Source organism: Schistocerca americana, chromosome X (assembly GCF_021461395.2).
Source record: "Schistocerca americana isolate TAMUIC-IGC-003095 chromosome X, iqSchAmer2.1, whole genome shotgun sequence".
In the NCBI taxonomy this organism is placed as follows: Eukaryota; Metazoa; Arthropoda; class Insecta; order Orthoptera; family Acrididae; genus Schistocerca; species Schistocerca americana.
The window spans coordinates 31131562-31159388 of record NC_060130.1 but is presented as its reverse complement, the minus strand read 5'-3'; the positions used below and the strand labels follow the sequence as shown (position 1 = coordinate 31159388).

At 40.3% G+C, this 27827-nt stretch overlaps 1 protein-coding gene across 1 annotated transcript in view; it reads left to right on the top strand.

Annotated features, from left to right (window-relative positions):
- LOC124554948 (molybdenum cofactor biosynthesis protein 1-like) overlaps nt 1-27827 on the top strand; it is a 60291-nt gene that overhangs the window by 23753 nt on the left and 8711 nt on the right. The window contains exons 4-5 of the mRNA XM_047128647.1: nt 3851-3996; nt 10916-11001. Of these exons, the coding sequence (XP_046984603.1) occupies nt 3851-3996; nt 10916-11001 (232 nt within the window). The remainder of the gene's footprint in view (nt 1-3850; nt 3997-10915; nt 11002-27827) is intronic.

Sequence of the window (27827 nt, the reverse complement as noted above, 5' to 3'; positions counted from 1 at the left end):
GGTTTGGAGCCGAGTGGAAGGCTTAAACCAGGGGCTCAGACGATTCTGCGGAGATCTGGGGTGCAAATTTCTCGACATCCGCTATCGGGTGGAGAAATGTAGGGTCCCCCTGAATAGGTCACGCGTGCACTACATGCAGGAAGTGGCTACAAGTGTAGCGGAGTATGTGTGGAGTGCACATGTGGGTTTTTTGGGTTAGAGAATTCCCTCCCTAGGCCCGACAAGACACCTCCTGAGATGCGGCAAGGTAGGAGTAGACAAAATGCAACAGGGAATAACAATATTAATGTGCTAATAGTAAACTGCAGGAGCGTCTATAGAAAGGTCCCAGAACTGCTCTCATTAATAAACGGTCACAATGCCCACATAGTACTAGGGACAGAAAGTTGGCTGAAACCCGATGTAAACAGTAATAAATTCTAAACTCAGATTGGAATGTATACCGCAGAGACAGGCTGGAAAGTGAAGGGGGAGGCATGTTTAAAGTGATAAGAAGTGCAATAGTATCGAAGGAAATTGACGGAGATCCGAAATGTGAAATAATTTAGGTGAAGGTCACGGTTAAACCAGGCTCAGACATAGTAATTGGATGTCTCTATAGGCCCCCTGGCTCAGCAGCTGTTGTGGCTGAGCACCTGAAGGATAATTTGGAAAATATTTCGATTAGATTTGCCCAACATGTTATAGTTCTGGGTGGAGATTTTAATTTGCCCGATATGGACTGGGAGACTCAAACTTTCATAATGGGTGGCAGGGACAAAGAATCCAGTGAAATTTTTTAAGAGCTTTATCTGAAAACTACCTTGAGCAGTTAAACAGAGAACTGACTCATGGCGATAACATATTAGTGACAAACAGACCCGAACTATTTGAAACAATTAACGCAGAACAGGGAATCAGTGATCATAAAGCGGTTACTGCATCGATGATTTCAGCCATAAATAGAAATATTAAAAAAGGTACGAAAATCTTTCTGGTTAGTAAAAGTGACAAAAATCTGATTTCAGAGTACCTGATGGCTCAACACAAAAGTTTTGTTTTAAGTACAGATAGTGTTGAGGATCAGTGGACAAAGTTCAAAACTATCGTACAATATGTGTTAGATGAGTATGTGCCAATCAAGATCATAAGAGATGGAAAAGAGCCAGCGTGGTACAACAACCGAGTTAGAAAACTGCTGAGGAAGCAAAGGGAACTTCACAGCAAACATAAACATAGCCAACACCTTGCAGACAAACAAAAATTACGCGAAGCGAAATGTAATGTGAGGAGGGCCATGCGAGAGGCGTTAAATGAATTCGAAAGTAAAGTTCTATGTACTGACTTGGCAGAAAATCCTAAGAAATTTTGCTCTTATGTCAAAGCGGTAGGTGGATCAAAACAAAATGTCCAGACACTCTGTGACCAAAAAGGTACTGAAACAGAGGATGATGGACTAAAGCCGAAATACTAAATGTCTTTTTCCAAAGCTGTTTTACAGAGGAAGACTGCACTGTAGTTCCTTCTCTAGATTGTCGCACAGATGACAAAATGGTAGATATTGAAATAGAGGGATAGAGAAACAATTAAAATCACTCAAAAGAGGAAAGGCCGCTGGACCTGATGGGATACCAGTTCAGTTTTACACAGAGTATGTGAAGGAACTTGCCCCCCTTCTTGCAGTAATGTGCCGTAGGTCTCTACAAGAGTGTAGCGTTCCAAAGAATTGGAAAAGGGCACAGGTCATCCCCGTTTTCAAGAAGGGACGTCGAACAGATGTGCAGAACTGTAGACCTATATCTCTAACATCGATCAGTTGTAGAATTTTAGGACATGTATTATGTTTGAATATTATGACTTTTCTGTAAACTAGAAATCTACTCTGTAGGAATCAGCATGGGTTTCGAAAAAGACGATCGTGTGAAACCCAGCTCGCGCTATTCGTCCACGAGAATCAGAGGGCCATGGACACGGGTTCCCAGGCAGATGCTGTGTTTCTTGACTTCCACAAGGCGTTCGATACAGTTCTCCGCAATCGTTTAATGAACAAAATAAGAGCATATGGACTATCAGACCAATTATGTGATTGGATTGAAGAGTTGCTAGATAACAGAACGTAGCATGTCATTCTCAATGGAGAGAAGTCTTCCGAAGTAAGAGTGATTTCAGGTGTGCTGCAGGGGAGTGTCGTAGGACCGTTGCTATTCACAATATACATAAATGACCTTGTGAATGACATCGGAAGTTCACTGAGGCTTTTTGCGGATGATGCTGTGGTATATCGAGAGGTTGCAACAATGGAAAATGGTACTGAAATGCAGGATGATCTGCAGCGAATTGATGCATGGTTTAGGGAATGGCAATTGAATCTCAATGTAGACAAGTGTAATGTGCTGCGAATACATAGAAAGAAAGATCCCATATCATTTAGCTACAATATAGCAGGTCAGCAATTGGAAGCAGTTAATTCCATAAATTATCTGGGAGTATGCATTAGGAGTGATTTAAAATGGAATGATCATATAAAGTTGATCGTGGGTAAATCAGATGCCAGACTGAGATTCATTGGAAGAATCCTAAGGAAATGCAATCTGAAAACAAAGGAATTAGGTTACAGTACACTTGTTCGCCCACTGTTTGAATACTGCTCAGCAGTGTGGGATCCGTACCAGATAGGGTTGATAGAAGAGATAGAGAAGATCCAACAGAGAGCAGCATGCTTCGTTATAGGATCATTTAGTAATCGCGAAAGAGTTACAGAGATGTTAGATAAACTCCAGTGGAAGACTCTGCAGGGGGGACGCTCAGTAGCTCGGTACGGGCTTTTGTTGAAGTTTCAAGAACATACTTTCACCGAGGAGTCAAGCAGTATATTGCTCCCTCCTACGTATATCTCGCAAAGAGACCATGAGGATAAAATGAGAGAGATTAGAGCCCGCACATAGGCATACCGACAATGCTTCTTTCCACGTACAATACGAGACTGGAATAGAAGGGAGAACCAATAGAGGTACTCAAGGTACCCTACACCATCAGGTGGCTTGAGGAGTATGGATGTAGATGTAGATGTAGACCAAAAAATGTTTTTCTTGTAATGAAGACACTAAAGTGGGAGTCAGTCATGCTGTTATTGCTTTTAATGATGGCAACATTGGTAGCGTGAAAGTGCTACAACATATGGGAATTAATTCTGGAGCAAACTGCATCAGAGAATTTGAATGGATGGACAAGGTTTGCACTGGTAAAGCAGAGTACGCAGCACAGTTGGCCACTACGGAGTCCAGAAAGAAGAAAACAAGAAAAAACTTAAAAAAGATCAAGAGGATGATATACAGTATGGTGCAGGGTGCTTCTGAGTGACTAAAAATAAAATGTTAAGCATATATTGAGTTACAGTCTATTAAAACTTTAAAAACTCTTCCTGAAAATTTACATTTTGTCTTGCATTTTTCCCTAAATCTCAGTAACTAATTCGAATAGCGAATTCAAATTTTCAGTATGTATCCTGAGCCTTCTGAACTAAAAGAAGAACATAATGTTATGTATAAATAAAATTATTTAGAATAACATACAAAAAAGTACACAAAATTTTAACTGTGTAATTAAAATATTGTATTTCCAAAAGCAGTGGCTGAAATGCAATTATTGTAAGACTCAGAACATATAGTTTAATGTCCTGTAAAAGCTTCTTGTCAATGGCTACAGTTGTTCCTGAAATACGGGGAAGTTAAGTCACTAAATTTAACATTGTCAGGATATGGCGTTCAAACTCCCCTTAATGCACATTTTCTCCTTCCTCCACTTGGTGAGCAACACATTTATAGTATTTTCACAACAGCAGTAGCTATTTTCTTACAATTTCTTTTTGCAGGCATACCATGTGCCGGGCTTCAAGGGACATGTGGGATTTATTACCTCAATGAGTGAACACTTCTGTGGCACGTGCAACCGTTTACGGATAACAGCTGATGGCAATTTGAAGGTGTGTCTCTTTGGGAATTCAGAGATATCTCTCAGGTGAGTGATGAAACATAGAATAATCGTGTCCAAGTGAAAATTCATGTGAGAAAACCATAAAATTACTAGAAGACTGACAGACTGATCAGTATTTTACCTCCAGGAGGTGAAATTCCAAAACTTCTTATAGACACATTTGTTCCTCTTGTCCTCACATTAGTCATGGAGTCCGAGTGACCTTTGAGACCTTCAGAAACTTATCCCTCTTTCCTCTCTCATTAAGGAACTGATAGTTCCAAATGCTGAGTATAGAATAATACTTTCAAACTGTTTGCCATGCACATTAGGTATGTGGTTGGTATATGGAAGAGATAAACTGCAGTTAAATCCAGCGGGTATGAAATGAGTAATCTTTTCTTGAAGTTTTCAGCTTGCACCCTCCTCCCTCCCAGACATACAAACCAGATACCTCTAGCTAAATAATTTGTGAGTATATATAATTTGCCTCTGTCAACATCATGTTACACTAACCTATTTGTGAGATTAAATTAAAGGAAAGTAATCAGAACTGGAAATTATGTAAAGACATTTTTAGTTATGTCCCTATGTTGTAATAAAGTTAACACAATATTTCTGTCCATGTGATGGTAACTATGATTCGTCAGCCACTGTTGCCGAGCGGTTCTAGGCGCTTCAGTCCAGAACTGCGCGACTGCTACGGTCGCAGGTTTGAATCCTGCCTTGGTTCAGATGTTAAGTCCTATAGTGCCCAGAGCCATTTGAACTGTGATTCATGATTATCAGAGTCTATATGTTCCAAATAAAAATTGGAACTTCATGTGTATAAATGTACAAATTATTAGACAATGGGACCAACAACTGACACTTTTAAATTGATGACTAGACTAAGAGATTAATAATAGGAAAAAAACTGCAAGATACTTGGCGATAAGTTTGCTTCAGGACAAGGTAAGGGGGGTGAGGGGTGGGAAGAATCAGCTCTCTCTTTGTGAGCATACCAGAAATCCTTTATCAACCGAAGGTAAAATAAGATATAAAAATACAGGGTCAAACAATTAATTTAAGTATCATAAAAACCAAATGACTAATAAAATTGGAAGCTAAGAAAAGTAAGTTCGTAGTAAGTAGGGTGAAACACAAGGGGCTGCAACATATTGCCATTGTTGTTTGACTTGTCTATCAAAGAAAAAAGAAATGGATCAAAACAAAATAAAAGTGAGAATGGAAATGTATCAGAAGCAAATAGGAATAAGCAAGGAACATATTCTTTAATAAAAAAAAAAAAATGACCTGTGAGGCAGATGTTCCTACAATTTTATGTTCATAGCACAGCAGTCTGTGAAAGCAAAATATTTATGACATTGAAAAAAGAAAATCAGTGAGTGAAAAGTGTGTGTAGGTGAATTGTGGTGAAAGACTGGATATTGGAACTTCTGTTAGGCTGCCCAGTATTAGTTAACTTGGTAGTAAAGGAGCAAGTTTGCAAGGGCAGATAACTGTTTGACTACGTAAAATAGAGTGGGAGTATGGAAAAGCTAGTCCAAGATAGGATGAAAAAGATAACAGCAACTTAAAAACTGAATTGATAAGTTACCATGAACCCCATTCCAATCTAGTGAATGCAGTGGTTGACAATATCTTGTGACATTCGCCTATAAGGCTCAAACAATAATTGCTAAATAAAAATACAAAATGTTGACAAGACTGTATCGAAGCTGTCACTCTCTTTTGAAACAAGGGTGTTTAAACCAACAAACACGCAGGAAAGCAGGGACAACTCGGACACTAGAGGAGGATAGGAAGTATCATTGAAGGAGTGAGCATAAACCGTGTGGAATATGTGTGGTAAAAAAAAAAAAAAAAAAAAAAAAAAAAAAAAAAAAAAAAAAAAAAGAAGAAGAAGAAGAAGAGGAAGTGGAAAAATCTTGATCTGGAAACAAGGGAATAAAAATTTGCCACGCGAAGAGACAATATGGTACTGTGCTGATGAGTGTGTACAAGTGGTGATATACAATATACATTGATAAAGGAACTCTGCATTGGGCCCAGAAGACCACGCAATGCCCTTCGAGAGATGTCCTCTACTATATATCTATGGAGAGTTAGGGGGTCAGTATACAACTCTCCAGGCTGTTATCAACTTCTAGAAGTTGAAGACACTGCTTCTCACTTGAGTAGCTCCTCAGCTGGAACTACAAGCAGAGTGTACCCTATTCCAGTCCGTCCACCGAGCAGAATTTCCCGGCTCTACAAGGAATTGAACCTGATCCCTTTCTATGGCACCCCTGTGGCATACTGACTGCATAGCTGTGGCAAGAGTCATAATATACACTTGTGAACAATTGAGTTATAACTATTCTGTTTATTGGGGAGAGAGTATGTATATTGCACCGTGAATGAAACAGTTTAGTGTATCGTAAATGGAATGTATTCAGACCTTGTACTTGTTGTGTGAGAGCGCAGTGTCTTAGACACTTGTAGTGTTTGTCTTAGCATGTACGGACCAGTGAGCCTTACTTTCTAGTATTTTTAATTGTATATCATTACTGGTGCCTCTGGCACTTTTGTGCTGCAATAGCAATAGCTTGCAATAGCAAACATTGAGTCAACCATGGTTTTTGGATTAGAAGAAGAGGTCAACTGGGTTGACATTGGGAATAGAGTGATGGGAAGTGGACAATAAGCAGTTATATCGAAGGGTGCATTATTTGATATGTTAAGGTTAATTATAAAATGTGGATTGGAGAATTTTTCACGTTGAGCAGAAGTAAGTTTACAGGACCAGATGTCAAATTACACATGATCCGTGTGAATCCCTATAGTCAGCATGAACACTGGCACACAGAATAATTTATAGGTAGCCTTGCTGTATATAAAAAATCAGATTTGTGCTGAACTGTCATGAACAAACTGTCACTTCTCTGGAATAAATAGACTCTGATTTGTTAATTACATCTGTGTAAATGAAAAATATAGGAAAACATAGATTGCTGCTTACTGTAAAGCAGACATGTTACATTGTAGACAGGCACAATTAAAAAGGCACTTACACAAAGCTTTCGGTCACAGCCTTCATCAGCAAAAGAGATACAGAGAAACACACACATTCATACACACAGGCAAGCACATGTCACACACATATGACTGACAACTCCAGTAGCTTGCCCCTAGCTGCTGGACTTGGCAGTTTTTTTTCTCTGTGTGTGTGTGCGTGCGTGCGCGCGTGGAGTGCTTGCTTGTGTGTTGTGCCTGTGTGCAACTTTGTTTTCTTTACGGTAAATAGTGATCTATCTTTCCCTGCACTGTCGATATTCCTACCTGGAATTTCCATTGTTTAATCAGTGTAAATAAGAAGGACACAGTTACATATATTCTGTCACTTGAAGACTAATACATGAAGTAAGTGGACATTATTTTTTATTGCAGAGGATCTTTGTCACCACTAATTATTAATTTTGTGTTCCAGTTAATTAGACATGGTTTCATCCTTTCGTGGATGTGCTCTTTTTGTTAAATCTTCCTGCAAAAGATCTGATTTACTTCAAATTAATAAACCTGAGTATTCTGAAAAAGGAGGTGCAGCTTACAGATGCAGTGTGACAGTTGATCACAGGGTGATTTTATCACTGCCATATCGTGGGTAACCATGGCTCGAGACACTTATTCTATAAGGGTGTGTAGTCATTGGGCTTTCTTGTACCACAGTGTCAAAGGTGTACTGTGAGCAGATTTATTCAAGGAAAATACTACCACAATCAGCAGAGTGAACTGCTATGGGCAACAGGATATCATTGACAGGGGTTACCACTGACTAGCATGGCTTTAGCAGCGAACAGGTGGGCCACAATGTAGCAAATGACTCACCAACTCAGTGACAGTCAATAAACAGTAACCATTCATGCCACTGGGAACTGTCACCTCTTTGTGGGATACAAAGATGCAATCTGCACACTGCTCGTCACAGTTACAAAGATTAGCATTGGTTCGGAACAGCACCAGGGGATGCTCGAAGCATGCAGGAAGGTCGTCTGTCTGATGATTTGCGGTACATATTGCCAAGGTGGCAGGGTGCAAAATAAGGAGTGATCAAAAAACTTCCATTTGAAGGCTGCATAGTTCAGACCAGTATGCCACACACACACACACACACACACACACACACACACACACACACACATATCCATCCGCACATATACCCTGCTTGTGTCTGTATATGTGCGGATGGATATATGTGTGTGTGTGTGTGTGTGTGTGTGCGAGTGTATACCTGTCCTTTTTCCCCCCTAAGGTAAGTCTTTCCACTCCCAGGGTTGGAATGACTCCTTACCCTCTCCCTTAAAACGAATGACAAATGTCACCAGATGATGTACCTTGCCATGCTTGCAGTGGTTGAGCCTCTTGGTCTGTCACACTTGATCATCCCAACCCAAGTCAAGTATTCATATCGTTGTGGCTACAGATACATGTGTGCGACTTTAGTGATGGCGTTCAGGATTTGCGTCTTGCATCTGGCAGGCAGTATTTTTTCATTGTGTTAAACAATTATGTATTTATATTGAAGTTTATTATTTTATTTGCCGGTCTTGCAGTTTCCTTGATTTCTTGCAAAGTACAGTACAATGAAAACCTACCATATTGCATAACAAGTAGATGAGTGTAAACTTCAGAATAGCATCATCACCATTAAATGACCTTTGTTTTCTTTACTAACTAATGTCTGTAAACAAAAAGAGAAGTGACAGAAGCAAAAAACACAAAATCAGAACTGCTTTTGCTTGATTACAGCAGGGACAGTAATTTTGTAACATCTACATTTACAACAGATCATATTTACAAAATGTTTTGAAATTTGCTCTGTTTTCTCAAATGAAAGTATTGCACTGCTCAATCATTCCTCGCAATATTTCACCAACACAACTGTTCGTCATCTTCAGGTAGTGGTGGGTCCTGTCATCACTGCTGCAAGATGTGACTGGTGATATTCGCACAGCAGAATTGAAATTTGTCAGGCTAGAAGCAGGAGTACGAATGTGTGGACAGGCACTCCCAGTTGGATGGAAATGCCATTCATAGTAGCCTTCTGCTTATGTGTTGTGGGCAATGACTGCACTTCTGGACACTCGTGTGGTTAAAAGCTGAATTAACTCTCTGCAAGGTGCTGCATCAGGTCATACATCGGAGGATCTGGTTTCTACTGTTTTAATTTCATGGCAGTCAGTGCTGGATTCTGGGCAGTGCTTAGTCAAAATTCCATATTCCTGTTGGTAAGATTGCCCACCGTATGGCCTCTTGGGAAACGTGTGGTGCCCTGTATTCAGGCAGTGCTCTGCTACCACTAATTTACTGGGTGGCATTTTTGTCAGTGCTGTTGAACACAGTGTTCTTGCACAATGTGAGGTGTCTGCCCTATATAAGATTTCCCATAATGGCATCAGATCTTATATATGATCTATGTTTTCTAGGGTCAAGATTGTCTTTAACTTAACACAAACACTTCCTTAGTTTCGCTGGTAGACGAAAAACACACTTGAGTCTGTTTCTCCTAGCGATTCTTTCTATTTTTGAAAACATGCCACTGAAATATGGCAAGAAAGCCATTTGCAGTGCTTGTCTAAGTATCTTCATTTACATCCCTACACTGAACTTGCTTTGCTCAGAGCACATTGCAAATCTGTTTACAAGAATAAACGTTCTGCTGCAACACTGTTATTAGGTTTTACAGTTCACCAGGCAGACTGTTGGTATCTGAGATCACGTGTGCTCTATGTGCCAGGGAGTGTAAGACACTACCACATTGTGCAGGGTGATGGCAACTTTTGGACCGCAAATATAACTCTGCGTGTATCAGTTTGCAGTAGAGACTATGCCCCAGTGTTCTGTCAGCTTTTCTTCTAACTGTGACATCCAGGAATGGTAAGCTGCTATCTTTTTGTACTTCCACAGTGAACTGAATATTCAGATGGAGCGAGTGCAAATGCTGCAGGGACATAGGTAGTGTCTGTATTATGTGGGCCACACCACAAATGTCTCTTCAGCATTCTGCCAGAAGGAGGAATGTTGGATATTTACTAAGGGAAATAGAGGATCTCCCATGGGAACACTGTCCACTTGATTAAAGTAGTTGGTGTTACATAAGAAATAGGATGAGGTATGCACATGTTTAAACAGCACCACAATTTCTTTCTCAAACTTGCTGTTAATAACCTCTAATGAGGGCTGCAGGGGCACTTTTGTAAGTAATGATATAACATTTGAGCTAACTAAAAGATCTGAAAGTTCTAGTTTAAGCATCTTCAGGTATTCTATGAAATCCTCTGAATTCTAAATATGATGGTCATAGTCATCCACATGATAAATTTCAAAGCTGTCATGTGGAAATTGCCAGTTGCATCTTGCAGCAGTGTTGGTGGAAATCACCACCACCTGTAGATGCCAAAACGTTGTGTCACTTAAATATTGAGGGAGGGACTTGCACAATGTTATCTGGTGGGGAACCCAAAGTGTTTTTGCAACAGATCTATCAGGCAAGCCTGAAAAGTCACATATACTCCAAGCAGTAAGTACCTGTCGTAAAATGATCACATTAGTGAGCTTGGCAATTAATAAAGAGTTTATCAATAAATTTGGCTTCATTTTGCAAGAAATTGTGCTGTGTTCCAGTACTCCCTCTTCAACAAAACTAATGTCAGTTTCTGCTCCACCACTTCAGCCCAAGATCCTATGTACACTCTTGAGCATTTGTGTAAGATACCTGTTTATTTATAAAAATAAAAGTAACTTCTATCATGACTTTCCCATTCTTGTCCAGTGGGTTTGTTATCCTGCTGTTGCCTACTGCAGACTACAAGATTACTGTTGAAGATTTCTGCAAAGTTTTTCTTCCTTTTTAGTGTACCAACATTTCACTGTGTGGTAATTGCCTGGTACTGTTTAACGGGTGTTTTAACTGTTGTTTCAGAGATGCAATACGAAGCAAATGCAGTGAGGATGACTTGCTTGCCATGATTGGGGCAGCAGTGAGAAGAAGGAAGAAACAACATCGAGGTAAGATACATTACAGCAAATGTAACTCTATAGATAGAAAGAAAATTTCTGTTTAACAAGTCATAGCAAAAATAAGAGCAAAATAGAATGAAAAACAACAGTGATAGAACCTGTGTTTTTTGTGTAAACTTGGATTTAATTTTTATTTAGTATTCATTCTGATTAATGCCCATTGGTCAACAAGATATTTCAGCCCTAGAATTTGGTTCTGCAAGGTCCACCAGATAACCATATATGGCTGTTGTAACTCCTTTATTGGACTTCAGAAGTTTTCCAGCAACAAATCTTTTTTTTTCTTTCTTTCTTTCTTTTTTTTTCTTTTAAAAAAAAAAGCTAAAATGCAGAAAACATCATAAAGCAAACACTCACAGAAAAGCATCAGTGTCCTTGAAACAATGGAAACTCCAGTAGGAATATCAACAATATTGGAAAAGGCAGATTACTACTTACTGGTGAAGGCTGTGGCTGAAAGCTTTATGTAAGTGTCTTTTAATTCTGCCCATCTGCAGCCTAAGGTATCTTCTTTATGGTAAGTGACAGTCTGTCTTTTCCTTCATTATTCATTAGTGTTCTTTGTTTTTATTGCTGTTTAGCAAGCATCATGTGGTATATAAGGGATGCGAATAGCGTCAGATGAATCATCACTCTGGAGGATATGAAGGTGCTGCATATTGGTGTGAGACAGCATTATCTGATGAGAGTTTGAAAGAAACCTCATTGTGGATGTCCATTTGGTCGCCTGGTTAAACCTTGCAACATCTGTATTTTTGGAGTATTTGGATCTGACAGTGGCCTGATGTTGGAAAGTAAGGGCATACTCATCATCAATGTTCCAGTTGACTACATGAGACCACTACAAGGGAGCATCACTGTGTAGTGTACTGAGTACATTGTAACCTGTTCACATCTGTGACTGCCATCTGAGAACAAGTACAGTAAACTCTCGTGCAGCTACACTTTTGGCTAGCTAGATTGACACTTGACAAGTTTCAGTTTGCGTGCACCTGGAGCCAAGCATTTGCTGGTGTTTTTTGGCAATCTACTGCTAATCAGTGCACTGGTGTGTGTCAAAAGTCCAAGTATCGTCAATTCGTGCGTGTGTTGGTTGAAGCTCTAGTGTGTTTCTTATTCGTATTGCATGGTTTCATGCCACTGCCATCTATTGGAACTCCTTGGTAGTACAGTACATACAGTATTGTTCTATGCAGCGCAACGTAGCCCTGTCAAAACCGACAATTAGAGTGCACCGCCTAACACTTTCCACTTGATGTCGGTACATCAAAGCTGAGTGTGTAACAGTGAATGTACAACACCCTGTTGTGTTGCCACGTGGGCTTGGGTAGAACAGAGGAAATGGCATAGATGTATCGAATGCTTTCATTTGATGGCTGCCACAGCCTGGTTTCAAAAGTCAAAAGTTTGTCTAGTGCATCTCGAGTGTTGTCAAGTTGTGCATCTGTGTGTTTCTGATTTGAGGTTTCGTGCTCCCACTATGTGCCTTAAAGTGTCCAGAGATAAAAGGGGCCAAAAACCATAAAGGACTCAGTCGAGTGTCTGTAGAAAGAACACTGAACGTGACTACAGGCACGAAACATAAAATGAATGTGATCTTGTTGGAAAAAGAGCTTCACACTTTGCAGAGAACTGATGCTGGTGAGCCACCCACAAAAGTTGCTGCAGAGTAGGAGTACAATTACTGATCGGAAGACAAATTGATCAGGAATTTAAAAATTTTGTTCCATCCAAGCATTGGGCAGCGCAGTGAAATCTTGAAAAGCAATGAGAAAAGGTGCACATCCTCAGTTAGAAGAGGCATTATTTTTGTGGCACGAATAAATAAGAGCCAAAGGTGTGTCAGTTTCAGGTCCTCTACTTTGTCAAAATGAGCTGATGAGCTGATTGAAGGAAAGAAGCAAGAATTGCTCGGAAGTAATGGCCAGCAGGATCGTTTCAAGAAGCAGCATGGCATTCATGAAATTGCCATCAGTGCCAAATCATTATCTGGGGATGAAGCTGCTACACTGATTTTAAGAAGAAACTGCACACAATCATTGACAAAGGAGGTTATACTGGCAATCAACTTTACAAATGTGATGAAACTAGGTTGAATTACAAAATGCTGCCAATGAAAACCCTTGCCTCTAAAGAAGAAGAAATGGCTTCAGGATACAAAAAAATCCAAGAAAGATTTACTGTCCTTGCTTGCAGTAATGCCACTGGCAATCATAAACTGTGTCTTACTTTAATTGGCAAATCCAAAACACCAAGAGCATTTAGACACCAACCAACCAGTTTGCCACTGAGGTACACGAGTCAGTCTTAAGGCATGTATGAACAGTGCCATCTTCAGAGAGTGGTTCCAGGCAGAGTTTGTTCCAACTGTAGTAAATTACATGGAAGGAAAAGGACTTCCTTGAAAAGTGCTACTTCTTGTGGACAATGCTCCTTCTCACCCAGGTGATCTGCAAGATGGGGATATCAAAGTTGTATTTCTCCCACAAAATGTCACATCTCTATGTCAACCGATGGACCAAGGTATTCTTGAGGCGATGGAAAAACATTACAGACGCAAGATGCTGGAATAATTAATAGGTGTGATTGATGCTGCAGATGATTTTGTGGAAGCTCTTAAAAAAATTGATGTTTTAAGTGTCATTCATTGATTGCTGAAGCTTGGAATCTAATTCCTCCAGTTCCTCTTGTTAGGTCTTGGAAAAAACTCTTAGATCGTAAGGCAACCTAAGTGGTGGGAAGGAGGAGGCAACACCGAAACTCAAGCTGACATAATTTTGGTGAATTTACTGGAGAAGCTGGTTGTAAAGACACACACTTCGAAGACATTGAAGAGTGGATAGAAAATGGCATTTTTTCATGTGACTGAGGATGAAATCGTCCAAATTGTGACCGATCATAAAGTGTCAGAAGACTATGTTTCTGATGATGAATCAGAGAAAAATATTCCTCACACATTCTGTTACGAAGTGATCCAAACTGCCCTGGAGTACATCAGCCAACAGGCGGAGACGATTTATCTTGAAATAGTTTGATTTCAACGTTGGAGATGTATTGTTGCAGCAATAGTTTCTCAAGCAAAAAAACAAAACAAAAAAGACGTTTGTGACTTCGTTACCAAAAAATAAACTCTAATGAAGCATCCTAGAACTTCTATGTCCATAACTTAAAAAGTTTTTTTTTTTTAATTTTCTTGAAAGTTCCTCTAGACAGACTTTTTGTTCCTTTGAGTAATCTCTAGATTTGTTTCATAATTTTGTTCAGTAGTTTATTTTTTACTCAAAAGAGTAGGTAATAAAATTAAAACTCCTGTTATTTCCTGCTGCCAAATAAGAGAGATTTTTTCTGTAAGAATGCAAAATAAACGAGCTTTGTTATACAGCACTTAAAAACTTTGAGTTTTCAATCATAGTTTGGTGCCTTTTTAACATGTCAACACAATTTTTTCAGTAAAAAAGTGCAGGGTTATTTGCAACCATATCAGTAACGTTTTACATACCCTACGCACGTTTTACGATCGTATTTCGCAATATTGATGCAATTTGGAGTGTTCACATGTGAAAACAGGGGGACTTTGATTTATCTGAAATTTTTGTTATCGGAACCGGCCACCGTCCCGATCATTTAGGATAAACAGGAGTTCACTGTAATAGACTCCTTGCAACATGCTGTGTCATACAGCTAGGAGCAGCCAGACTATGGAATTGCCGTCCTGCACATAGGCTGCCATTAACACCCAAGCAAATGACTGCATGTGAAGTGGTGCCATGATCGAGAAGTACGGACTGCTAATGAATGGTGTCACATTATGTTCACTAATGAGTCCCAGTCCTGCACTGCTCCAAATGACTATCGTGGAGAAGTTCGACAGTGACCCGGGGAGATGGGGAGAGGTCCCATTCTTCCACATTTTGGGGGGGGGGGGGGGGGGTCACAAAGCAGTCCCATGGTGTGGGGAGCCATTGGGTATGACTTCAGGTCACGGCTTGTAATGGCCGAGGGAACTCTGATGGTACAGCAGTGTGTAATAGTATTGTGGTGCTATTTTTCAACAGGCCAGTGCTTGTCCACATGTAGTGTGTGTCTCTTTAAGTTGTCTGCGTGATGTTGATATACTCCTGTGGCCAGCAAAATCCCCATATCTGTCCCCGATAGAACATTATGGGACCAACATGGACGTCAACTCCATCCCACTGCCTGTATCCATGATTGCAATGTCCAGTTACAACAGTTGTGGATCACCTTTCTCAGGAGGGTATGCAGCAGCTTTACGACATCCTCCCGCACTGTCCAGGCCAGACAGGGTGCATTGCTGTGTTGATAAGTGGGCTCAAACTGATAAGTTCTGTGTAAATTTGACTCTGTTTTGTTATCACTGAAATAACATCGCATACCCTCTAAATTAGCTATGTTTCAATTTGTTTTCTCCCCACCTTCTGAGTGTCTCACTTTTTTTCAAGCAGTGTAATTTAAGACAGACGTAAGGATATGAAAATGGGATGGCATAACACATTGCTATTCAACTATGCCCCTAAGAAAATTGTAAGATAATGGAGAAGAGCAGGTGCACTATTACACTGACTAGAATGTAAACTTAAAGATAGAATTATATTGTGTAACCTATACCGATGATGTAATACTAATTGACAAAAACATCACTGATGTGCTAAAGCAATTTGAAATATTAAGGGAGCAATCTAGGAAAATTGGACTAATAATTTCACCTGGATAAAAAATTAATGGACGATACCAAAATGGCACTGGGTGAACTTATATAGGCAACAACATAGTATTCGGTGATAAAGAGTTTAAATAATTAGGTGAAAAAGACCACTGAACATCATAATGAAAAGAAGGCATAGAATCCAGACTTCAGAAAATACAAACTGTCTCTCAGTTAACTAAAAGTATTTTTCCTGGAACTCTAAAATCTAACATTGCACAACAGTGATCAAATTAGAATTTCTTTATGCATGAGAGAGACTCTTTGTCCAACACAAGACATGAAAACAGCAAACTGAATTAGAAGAATGTAAAATTGTAGTAAAAATCTTAGGTCCAAGAATAAAAGATGGAATACATCACACAGAACCCAGTGTGAAATCTCCAGGCAAATTCCTAAAAACTCTTGTTACAATGTGTCTCCAAAGAATCCAACTTGTGGGACATACAGAAAGAATGTATCCAAACAGGCAGCTCATTGGATTCCCACATACTTGAAAAATAAGATACAACTGATGAAAACAAACAGGAAGAGACCTTACGAAATTGGAATCACCACATTTACAGTATTCTGATGTAGTGATGAGTCACACAGAGTGCAGTTTCACAGTAGCTTGATCGATGCTTGTACTTGTGTATGTAGTATATGCAAGTGTGTACAGCGTCTCTTCTGGTGTACTCACAATATGCTAATTTAGTGGCCGAGCAGTAAACCGGATCCCTACTCAGTTCCAGTGTGCTGTGCTAATTATTCTTCTTCACTATACATTTATGCTTGGAGCTGCAAGAGAGGCCATTTTCCGGATAGTGCCACAAAAACAACAAATTCTCAGATATCAGTTTAACTTACACACTTCAACATCATAGACAACATTTCACATTAATATGTTGCAGAACACTAGATTAGTGTTAAAATTGCCAGAGTAAACACTGTTCTCCATGTGACAGATTGTCACCCGATGTCCAAAATCGATAAATTTTGTATCTCTGCACAGAGAAGCAGCTGGTTGCTCATTGTCATCTGTGGTGCTAATCAATGGGTCGAGCTTGTTGCTGGCACAGCGCCACCTCAGAGTAAGTGGCCCCTCATCCCAGCAGGTGGCGATGTTTAAACACCTGTATAGCTCCCAAGACTTACTGCGTCTGTGGATAACTCCGTCTCTGCACAGAACTTCCCACATTTCCCACACAGTGGGCCCTCGTGTCTCTTACACACAATAAATCTTCAAACTTATTTCATTGGCTAAGTTAAATTTCGAGTGTGACGTGCTATTTCATAAAAAATAGCAAACGGTAGACATGGATGTTATTGTGACACTTTCCTAAGGCAACATTTGTGTATTACACTTGTAGAAGTGCACTGCAACATAAAACAGTAGACCGTAAGTTCAAACAATGGAAACTCCAGGTTGGAATATCAGCAGTGTAGGAAAAGATAGAGTGCTAATTACCATAAAGATGGCACGTTAAAATGCAGACAGGCACAGTTAAGACACTTACACATAAGCTTTTGGCCACAACCTTCATCAGAAAAAGAAATAGAAATACACACCATTCATTCACACAAGCAAGCACACCACACACACACATGACCACCAACTCAGACAGCTCAGGCCAGAATGCTAGCCTGTGAGTTTGCTACACAATAAAATAATTATTCTGAGCTACAAGAAAAATGGATTCAAAGAACTAAACTGCTTGAAGAAAAAAAAGGGAAGCTCCCTGAAGCAACGTAGTTTCACGAGTGTGCATACCAGTGGTAAATTATGAGAGTCGCAACTCTCTGAAATGGATAAAAAGGTCACCAGATTGCATTAGCTTTGTTTGTGTCTCGGATTGTTACCGTGAATGGTAGGAGCTATAAGAGATGTGAAGAGCGTAAGATGTTGAGTGATCCCTGTGAAGGACACAGATGCCCTGTACTTCTGTGAGTCAGCATTATCAGCACGTAACAAAATTTGAAGGGGCCTAATTCTGTGTCTCCATTTGCCAGGCTGATTGAATTATGCAGTATGCAGATTTGTGAGACATTCAGATGTGGTAGTGTCCCCATGTTGGACTGCTTGGGTACGTAAGGGCGGCTTGCTTGTCAGCAAGCTTCCGGTTGACCGTGTCTGACGAGCCCATGGGAGAATTGCTGCAAGTACGCCGAGCACATTGTAACCCTTTCACACCTGCACCTGTCATGTGATCAGCAGTGAGTCACATTCTACAAGACCCGCGATGACAGTTGTCAGTGAGTATGACAACGACATAGGGAGAGGGCGTGTGGGGCAGCATCGGATATGACTTCAGGTCACTCTGACAGCACAGCAGTATGTCATGGACATCCTACATCCTCATTTGCTACCTCCATGTCCAACGGAGTTACAAGAGACAGAGCAGTGAAAACATATCCAGTTGTTGACTCACAAAACGGTTTTGAGCTGTGACGCATGTAGTCTTAAGTGAATCATTCATACAAAAAAAAAAGAAGAGGAAGCTAAAGTCAGAATGTGAAAAAATTGGAGAATGGAATAGATATTTGAAGACTTCACACTTGAAACTCCCAGTTTTCCTATTGTGAAAGTGCCTTTGTGACCATATGCATTTCACTGATGATAAACTTTTTTTCCCCCCTGGGTCTTGGCTCCATATTTTTTCATCCGGTTGAGTCAGAATACTTGCATAGTATTTGTGAGGTATTGTTTCAGTCTTGCAAGCTAATCTAAAACCCAATCCCTTTTGCATCCTAGAAAACAATGACCACTCTTTCTCTCCGATTAAGTCACCTTGGCTATTTTTGTGCAACTGCTGTTTCATTTCATCCACGGGAACAGATTGGTGCATAGAATCAGTTGTGTGTCAGATTGTCCCAAATTGTTTTTCACATTAGGTTGTAGTCAGGCTTCAACAGACATGCCACTCACTTTCTGGTATGGCCACGGCATCAACTGTTTTGCACATCTTTTTAATTACTGATCTTGCAATATCACACTGTGTTCTTTCTCAGCATTTTCATATTTGATTGTAATTCTAGAAAGTAGTTCATGAGTCATCTTACAGAGACATATGCCACATATGAATTCAGCCACCCATTCCTTAACTGTTGACTATGAAGGAACTCCCCCCATGAACCATGGACCTTACCGTTGGTGGGGAGGCTTGCGTGCCTCAGCGATACAGATGGCCGTACCGTAGGTGCAACCACAACGGAGGGGTTTCTGTTGAGAGGCCAGATAAACATGTGGTTCCTGAAGAGGGGCAGCAGCCTTTTCAGTAGTTGCAGGGGCAACAGTCTGGATGATTGACTGATCTGGCCATGTAACATTAACCAAAACACCTTGCTGTGCTGGTACTGCGAACGGCTGAAAGCAAGGGGAAACTACAGCCATAATTTTTCCCGAGGACATGCAGCTCTTCAACTTGACTAGAAGAAGAGATCGGTTGGTAGGACATGTTTTGAGGCATCAAGGGATCACAAATTTAGCATTGGAGGACAGCGTGGAGGGTAAAAATCGTAGAGGGAGACCAAGAGATGAATACACTAAGCAGATTCAGAAGGATGTAGGTTGCAGTAGGTACTGGGAGATGAAGAAGCTTGCACAGGATAGAGTAGCATGGAGAGCTGCATCAAACCAGTCTCAGGACTGAAGACCACAACAACAACAACAACATGAAGGAACTGACTCCTAATAAGTAAGATGATGCCTGTAGAAAAGTACAACAAAACAGTAATCTCAAAAAAGGACAGGATAGACAGTACATTCTGTAGGACATATTAAAAGTGATTGGTAAAAGAGACTTGGTGTGTTAAATGCAGCTTTTGATTACATGATAATTGAATTGGATAGATAAACAACCTACTTGCTAAGTGGCGGCAGAACACACACATAAAAGAAGATTATAATTAGGCGAGCTTCAGAGCCAGTAGCTCATTCTTCAGGCAGAAGGGTTGAAGTGGAAGGAAGAGGGGTGAAGGATAGGTCTAGGAAAAAGGGTAGATTTTGAGAAAGTTACCCAGAACTGCAGATCAAGGGCTGACTTTCCAGATGGGGTGTGATTCCACATCTACATACATACTCCACTAGCCACCATATGGTGCATGGCAGAAGGTACCCTGTCTCACTACAATAGTCTGAATAAAATTACTTGATAGTTGACATCAATCACTTGCTGCAACAATGTTGCCACATTGGCTACCAGCTACCGTTTGGTTACAGGTGACAACAAACAAGCGGCTCACTTCACAAATTATGTTAAACGTTTAACACAGAGCAATTTTTCTAGTGGCTGGTGCAAGGTATGTCAGAAATGTTGGATACTCTGTTGACTATTGATTTAAAGTGACCAGTGACTGAACTGGGGCAGACGACCCGTTTTGTATCCCTGACTGTAAACTTGTGTCCTAACCCAGCCGAGAAAATTGTGATCAACAGTCTGCAGCAGTACTAATGTCATGATCGCTTTGTTCATGGCAATTAAAGCTAACCCTTAAGGGTAAACTCACGACAACAAAAACTCAATTTCAGGGCTGAAAGCAAATTGAAATTTCTCCATGTCATTTGTTACCTGTAACTATCCTTACACTAGCTGCACATGCTGCCATGTTAGAAACCAGTGAACAGTCCATGTGGGCACTTGGTCGTGGATTATAGATGACTGAGGCAGATTCCAAATGAAGAAATAATGACAGGAAGAAAAATAAGACCAAATAGAACAGTCAAAACAATGATGAAAAATGATGCAGCAAATTATTAAAAATAAAAAAAAAATATATTTAAACCAATTAATTGAATGAAAATAATAATCACACTCTTTTGGTTAGATTTAAAAATAAAAATTTTGCTACATTGATGAGATTCAAACCTACAACATGCTACATATTAGATTAATCTGCCAACCATTGTGCTATGCCACAGCACTGCATGAAGTATTTATATATGTGAATGTAGTGACCCAGTTCCAACTATGAATTGCAACCTTAAAAATTTCAGTTTCACGCAGTGTAGTGAAAAGCTTATCTAATGTAAGATGATCTCTGTGAATATGATAACTATATGTATGATACTGAATCACACCTTGTGCTGAGTTATTCAGTAGTGTTTGGTTAGTGCTATGAATGAAATGTGTGTCTTTCATTAGCATTGTTAATGTGTGTTGTTTTTGGTGTAGCTATCGCGTGTCATGAAATACATAATAAAAGTGTCGGGCTCGTAATTCGGGATACAAATACATCAAGAAAGAATGCTGAACCAGGAATTGGAAGTGACTGGCCAATTTTGGTGGAGTTTGGCAACAGCAGACAGTTCAAGTGTGACGCTGACTACTCTTATTGGCGTTTGAAGTGCCAACTATCAAGTAATTTTATTTCAACTGTAGTCAGTTCCTTTCCCGTTCCATCTGCCAATTGAGTGAGGAAAAAGTGAATGTCTATATGCCTCTCTATGAGTCCTAATTTGTTGTCTCTTATCTTTGTGGTCCTTACGCATAATGTATGTTGGTGCAAGCAGAATTGTTCTGCAGTCATCACAGTGTTCCTCAAAATCCCTCCAGGGATTCCCATTTGAGTTCCAGAAACATCTCCATAATACTTGTATGTTGTTGTTTCAACCTACTGTTAACAAATCTAGTATCCTGCCTCTGAATTACCTCAATGTCTGCTTTAATTCGACCCCTTGCGGATACCAGACACTCAAACTGTACTCAAGAAGAGATCACACTAGCATCCTATATGTGATGTCCATCACAGCTGAGCCACACTGTAGTAAAATCCACCCAACAAACAAAAGATGATTATTCGCCTTCCCTACCATGACCCTCACACGTTTGTTCCATTTCATATCACATTGCAATGTTACGTCCAGATATTGAAACAATGTGACTTCTTCATTCATGACACTACTAATGCTGGATTCTGGCATTATGGATTTGTTTTTCCAACTCATCTGCAGTAACTTATATTTTTCTACATTTAGGGTTAGCTGTCATTTATCACACCAACTGGGAACTTTGTCCAGGTCATCTTTTATCCTCCTAAATCACTCAACAATGACACCTTCCATACACCACAACATCATCAGCAAACAACCACAGATTACTGTCCACTTTGTCCATCAAATCAGTTATGCACATAGAAAATATGAGTAATAGCGCTCCTATCACACATCCCTGGAACGATCCTAATGATACCCCAGTCAATGATGGACACTCACCGTCGGGATAATGTAGTGGGTTCTATTACTTCAGAAGTCTTTGAGCCACTCACATGTCTGGGAATGTATTCCATGTGCTTGTACCTTTGTTAAAAGTCTGCATTGAGTCATTATGTCAAATGCTTCTCGGAAATCAAGAAATATGGAATCTGGGTTTGTGAATTTTGTGATGGCAAAGTTAGAGGAGCAATGCATCTGCATTAAATTTTGTGTGAAACTCAAGAAAACCTTTACAGATACACACCAAATGATGCTGGGAGCCTATAGCGATGAGTACTTAAGCCATACTCGGTGTTACATATTATTCACACGTTTTAAAAATGGCTTTACAAAAGTCAAACATGATCCTTGTTCAGGACGCTCTTAGATGTCCACTGATGATGCTTGTGTCAGGAACATCAACGAAATTGTGTGTGCCAGTCGAAGATTCACTGTCCGAGAGATTGTAGAAGAATGTAACATTTCAATTGGATCATGTTATGAAATGACACAGCATCTTGGAATGCATTGTGTTGCCGTCAAGTTCATTCCACGCTCATGAGTCAAGACCAAAAAAACTTTTTGGATCTTACAAATGAGACTGAGATGTTCCTTGTGAGAATAGTATGACCTCTGCAGACTTCTTTTTATTTCCAAAGGTGAAAAGGATGAAGTTTTGCAATGGTAGATGAGATAGAAGAAAATTCGCAGACGGCACTTTATGCGACCCAGCAAGATGTGTGTCAAGACTGCTCCTGGAAGTGGAAATGATATTGGGAGCAGTGTATCAATTTTGGAGTAGAGTATTTTGAAGGAGACAATCCATAGTAACTAAAAGATGTTGTTGTTGTTGTGGTCTTCAGTCCTGAGACTGGTTTGATGCAGCTCTCCATGCTACTCTATCCTGTGCAAGCTTTTTCATCTCCCAGTACCTATTGCAACTTACATCCTTCTGAATCTGCTTAGTGTATTCATCTCTTGGTCTCCCTCTACGATTTTTACCCTCCACGCTGCCCTCCAATACTAAATTGGTGATCCCTTGATGCCTCAGAACATGTCCTACCAACCGATCCCTTCTTCTGGTCAAGTTGTGCCACAAACTTCTCTTCTCCCCAATCCTATTCAATACTTCCTCATTAGTTATGTGATCTACCCATCTAATCTTCAGCATTCTTCTGTAGCACCACATTTCGAAAGCTTCTATTCTCTTCTTGTCCAAACTATTTATCGTCCATGTTTCACTTCCATACATGGCTACACTCCATACAAATACTTTCAGAAATGACTTCCTGACACTTAAATCAATACTGGATGTTAACAAATTTCTCTTCTTCAGAAACGCTTTCCTTGCCATTGCCAGCCTACATTTTATATCCTCTCTACTTCGACCATCATCAGTTATTTTGCTCCCCAAATAGCAAAACTACTTTAAGTGCCTCATTTCCTAATCTAATTCCCTCAGCATCACCCGACTTAATTAGACTACATTCCATTATCCTTGTTTTGCTTTTGTTGATGTTCATCTTATACCCTCCTTTCAAGACACTGTCCATTCCATTCAACTGCTCTTCCAAGTCCTTTGCTGTCTCTGACAGAATTACAATGTCATCGGCGAACCTCAAAGTTTTTATTTCTTCTCCATGAATTTTAATACCTACCCCGAATTTTTCTTTTGTTTCCTTTACTGCTTGCTCAATATACAGATTGAACAACATCGGGGAGAGGCTACAACCCTGTCTTACTCCCTTCCCAACCACTGCTTCCCTTTCATGTCCCTCGACTCTTATAACTGCCATCTGGTTTCTGTACAAATTGTAAATAGCCTTTCGCTCCCTGTATTTTACCCCTGCCACCTTCAGAATTTGAAAGAGAGTATTCCAGTCAACATTGTCAAAAGCTTTCTCTAAGTCTACAAATGCTAGAAACGTAGGTTTGCCTTTCCTTAATCTTTCTTCTAAGATGAGTCGTAAGGTCAGTATTGCCTCACGTGTTCCAGTGTTTCTACGGAATCCAAACTGATCTTCCCCGAGGTTGGCTTCTACTAGTTTTTCCATTCGTCTGTAAAGAATTCGTGTTAGTATTTTGCAGCTGTGGCTTATTAAACTGATTGTTCGGTAATTTTCACATCTGTCAACACCTGCTTTCTTTGGGATTGGAATTATTATATTCTTCTTGAAGTCTGAGGGTATTTCGCCTGTTTCATACATCTTGCTCACCAGATGGTAGAGTTTTGTCAGGACTGGCTCTCCCACGGCCGTCAGTAGTTCCAATGGAATATTGTCTACTCCGGGGGCCTTGTTTCGACTCAGGTCTTTCAGTGCTCTGTCAAACTCTTCATGCAGTATCGTATCTCCCATTTCATCTTCATCTACATCCTCTTCCATTAACATAATATTGTCCTCAAGTACATCGCCCTTGTATAGACCCTCTATATACTCCTTCCACCTTTCTGCTTTCCCTTCTTTGCTTAGAACTGGGTTTCCATCTGAGCTCTTGATATTCATACAAGTCGTTCTCTTATCTCCAAAGGTCTCTTTAATTTTCCTGTAGGCGGTATCTATCTTACCCCTAGTGAGATAGGCCGCTACATCCTTACATTTGTCCTCTAGCCATCCCTGTTTAGCCATTTTGCACTTCCTGTCGATCTCGTTTTTGAGACGTTTGTATTCCTTTTTGCCTGTTTCACTTACCGCATTTTTATATTTTCTCCTTTCATCAATTAAATTCAATATTTCTTCTGTTACCCAAGGATTTCTACTAGCCCTCGTCTTTTTACCTACTTGATCCTCTGCTGCCTTCACTACTTCATCCCTCAAAGCTACCCATTCTTCTTCTACTGTATTTATTTCCCCTATTCCTGTCAATAGCTCCCTTATGCTCTCCCTGAATCTCTGTACAACCTCTGGTTCTTTCAGTTTATCCAGGTCCCATCTCCTTAAATTCCCACCTTTTTGCAGTTTCTTCAGTTTTAATCTACAGGTCATAACCAATAGATTGTGGTCAGAGTCCACATCTGCCCCTGGAAATGTCTTACAATTTAAAACCTGGTTCCTAAATCTCTGTCTTACCATTATATAATCTATCTGATACCTTTTAGTATCTCCAGGGTTCTTCCATGTATACAACCTTCTTTCATGATTCTTAAACCAAGTGTTAGTTATGATTATGTTGTGCTCTGTGCAAAATTCTACCAGGCGGCTTCCTCTTTCATTTCTGTCCCCCAATCCATATTCACCTACTATGTTTCCTCTCGCCCTTTTCCTACACTCGAATTCCAGTCACCCATGACTATTAAATTTTCGTCTCCCTTCACAATCTGAATAATTTCTTTTATTTCATCATACATTTCTTCAATTTCTTCGTCATCTGCAGAGCTAGTTGGCATATAAACTTGTACTACTGTAGTAGGTGTGGGCTTCATATCTATCTTGGCCACAATAATGCGTTCACTATGCTGTTTGTAGTAGCTTACCCGCATTCCTATTTTCCTATTCATTATTAAACCTACTCCTGCATTACCCCTATTTGATTTTGTGTTTATAACCCTGTAGTCACCTGACCAGAAGTCTTGTTCCTCCTGCCACCGAACTTCACTAATTCCCACTATATCTAACTTCAACCTATCCATTTCCCTTTTTAAATTTTCTAGCCTACCTGCCCGATTAAGGGATCTGACATTCCACGCTCCGATCCGTAGAACGCCAGTTTTCTTTCTCCTGATAACGACATCCTCTTGAGTAGTCCCCGCCCGGAGATCCGAATGGGGGACTATTTTACCTCCGGAATATTTTACCCAAGAGGACGCCATCATCATGTAATCATACAGTAAAGCTGCATGCCCTCGGGAAAAATTACGGCTGTAGTTTCCCCTTGCTTTCAGCCGTTCGCAGTACCAGCACAGCAAGGCCGTTTTGGTTATTGTTACAAGGCCAGATCAGTCAATCATCCAGACTGTTGCCCTTGCAACTACTGAAAAGGCTGCTGCCCCTCTTCAGGAACCACACGTTTGTCTGGCCTCTCAACAGATACCCCTCCGTTGTGGTTGCACCTACGGTACGGCTATCTGTATCGCTGAGGCACGCAAGCCTCCCCACCATCGGCAAGGTCCATGGTTCATGGGGGGGAAACTAAAAGATAAGCATAGAAAATTTTGTGGACAAAGTTCTGGAATTTTTTGAACAGACATTGTATGACAAAAGGGCATGCTGAGTTGCCCATGAGTGATGCTTTGTACTGATTTGTGGACATAAACTTATTGGTCTCTATGAAACTGATTAGATTCAAACCCAGAATATGTTCAAGAATTCTGCAGCAAAGTGATGTTACGGGTATTGGTCTGTAATTTCGCGGGTCTGTTCTTTCGCCCTTCGTATATACAGGAGACGCCTCTGTATTTTTTCCCCAGTTGCTTAGGTCTTTCTGCTGGGTGAGAGATTCACAATAAATACAAGCTAAGTAAGGGTCCAGTGCCATATAGCACTCTTTGTAAAACCAAATTGAGATTCCATCTGCAACTGGTGACTTATTTGTTTTTAATTATTTCAGGTGTCAGGGATGCTTACGAGGGTGGTTTGAAAAGTTCTTGAAACAGAATAGAAAAAAAAAAAAAAAAGTACTTATGTCACTGAAACTTTTTTGTTTTTCAATGTACCCTGCTTGTAGATTAATTCACTTGGTCCAACAGTGTTCCAATACCTTGATCCCATCTCGACAATGATTTTCCTCCAGGCCTACAAAATAGTTGTCAACTCAGGCTATCAATTCTTAATTTAAGTGAATCTTCATCCACAAAGAAAAATTTTCAGTTTAGGGAAGAGGCACGTGTGGCAACAATTCATACCTTAGTTTGTGTAATTTTACCATGGCGATGGCACATGCGTGCGAGCGTGCATTGGCTTGATGCTAGATGACTTTCTTCCTTATTAAACCTGGCCTTTTTCTCATATCTTTTGTTGCAATTTGTCCAGAAGGTTAGCATAGTATTCTCCAGTAATTGTTTGCCCAGTGGGGAGATAAAGTACAAACAGAATCCCCTTCTCATCCCAGAACACTGATGCCATGATCTTCCCCGCTGAAGGAATTTGGTGGCGCATCCCAGAACACTGACGCCATGTCCTTCCCCGCTGAAGGAGTTTGGCGGCGGAGATTCAGCATGTTTCCAGTGCTTTGATTGTTGCTTTGTCTCTGGGGTATAGTAGTAAACCAAAGTTTCCTTGTGGTCACAAACCAGCACAAAAGTTCTTGTTTGTTTCTCCTAAAACAGGCCAAACATTGTTGTGATATGTCCATTCTCATGTGTTTTTGACCCAGCATCAAGAGTCGCGGCACCCATCTTGTGAATACCTTTCAGATGACATCTGGCAAGCGTGAGCAATTTCATGCACTCTAAATTGGTGATCCTCCTTGATCATTATGCGCACTTTTGCAGTGATTTCTAGAGTAGTGACACATTTTGGCTGACCTATTCATGGATGATCATCATCTAAGCTCTCCTGACCAAATTTAAATTCATTTATCCACTTGGCAACAGTTGAAGACAAAGGAGCAGAGCCCCTGGTGTATTCTGGAAATCGGCATTAATGTCCTTCGCTTTCATACCTATCTTTATGAAGTACTTCATCACTGCTTGAATCTCTCCCCCCCCCCCCCCTCCCCCCCCCCCCGTCTTTGCAGATCACTACACAGGAACAACAACAGAGCCGTGTCACTGCCACAGCTCTCTTCCAAGAGCACTGACATGGCACATGTTTACAGGTGATTGTTGTTAGGTGTCTTTGTGCTATTGTCAAATGACGGTATGTTTATATGATTCTCTTGCATGAATTATTTCTTAAATGTAAAATTTAAAACATTTATCTCCTACTGCCACACCAGACTGGTCAAGTGACATGATGGAAACCTTTGACTCACTTAGTGATT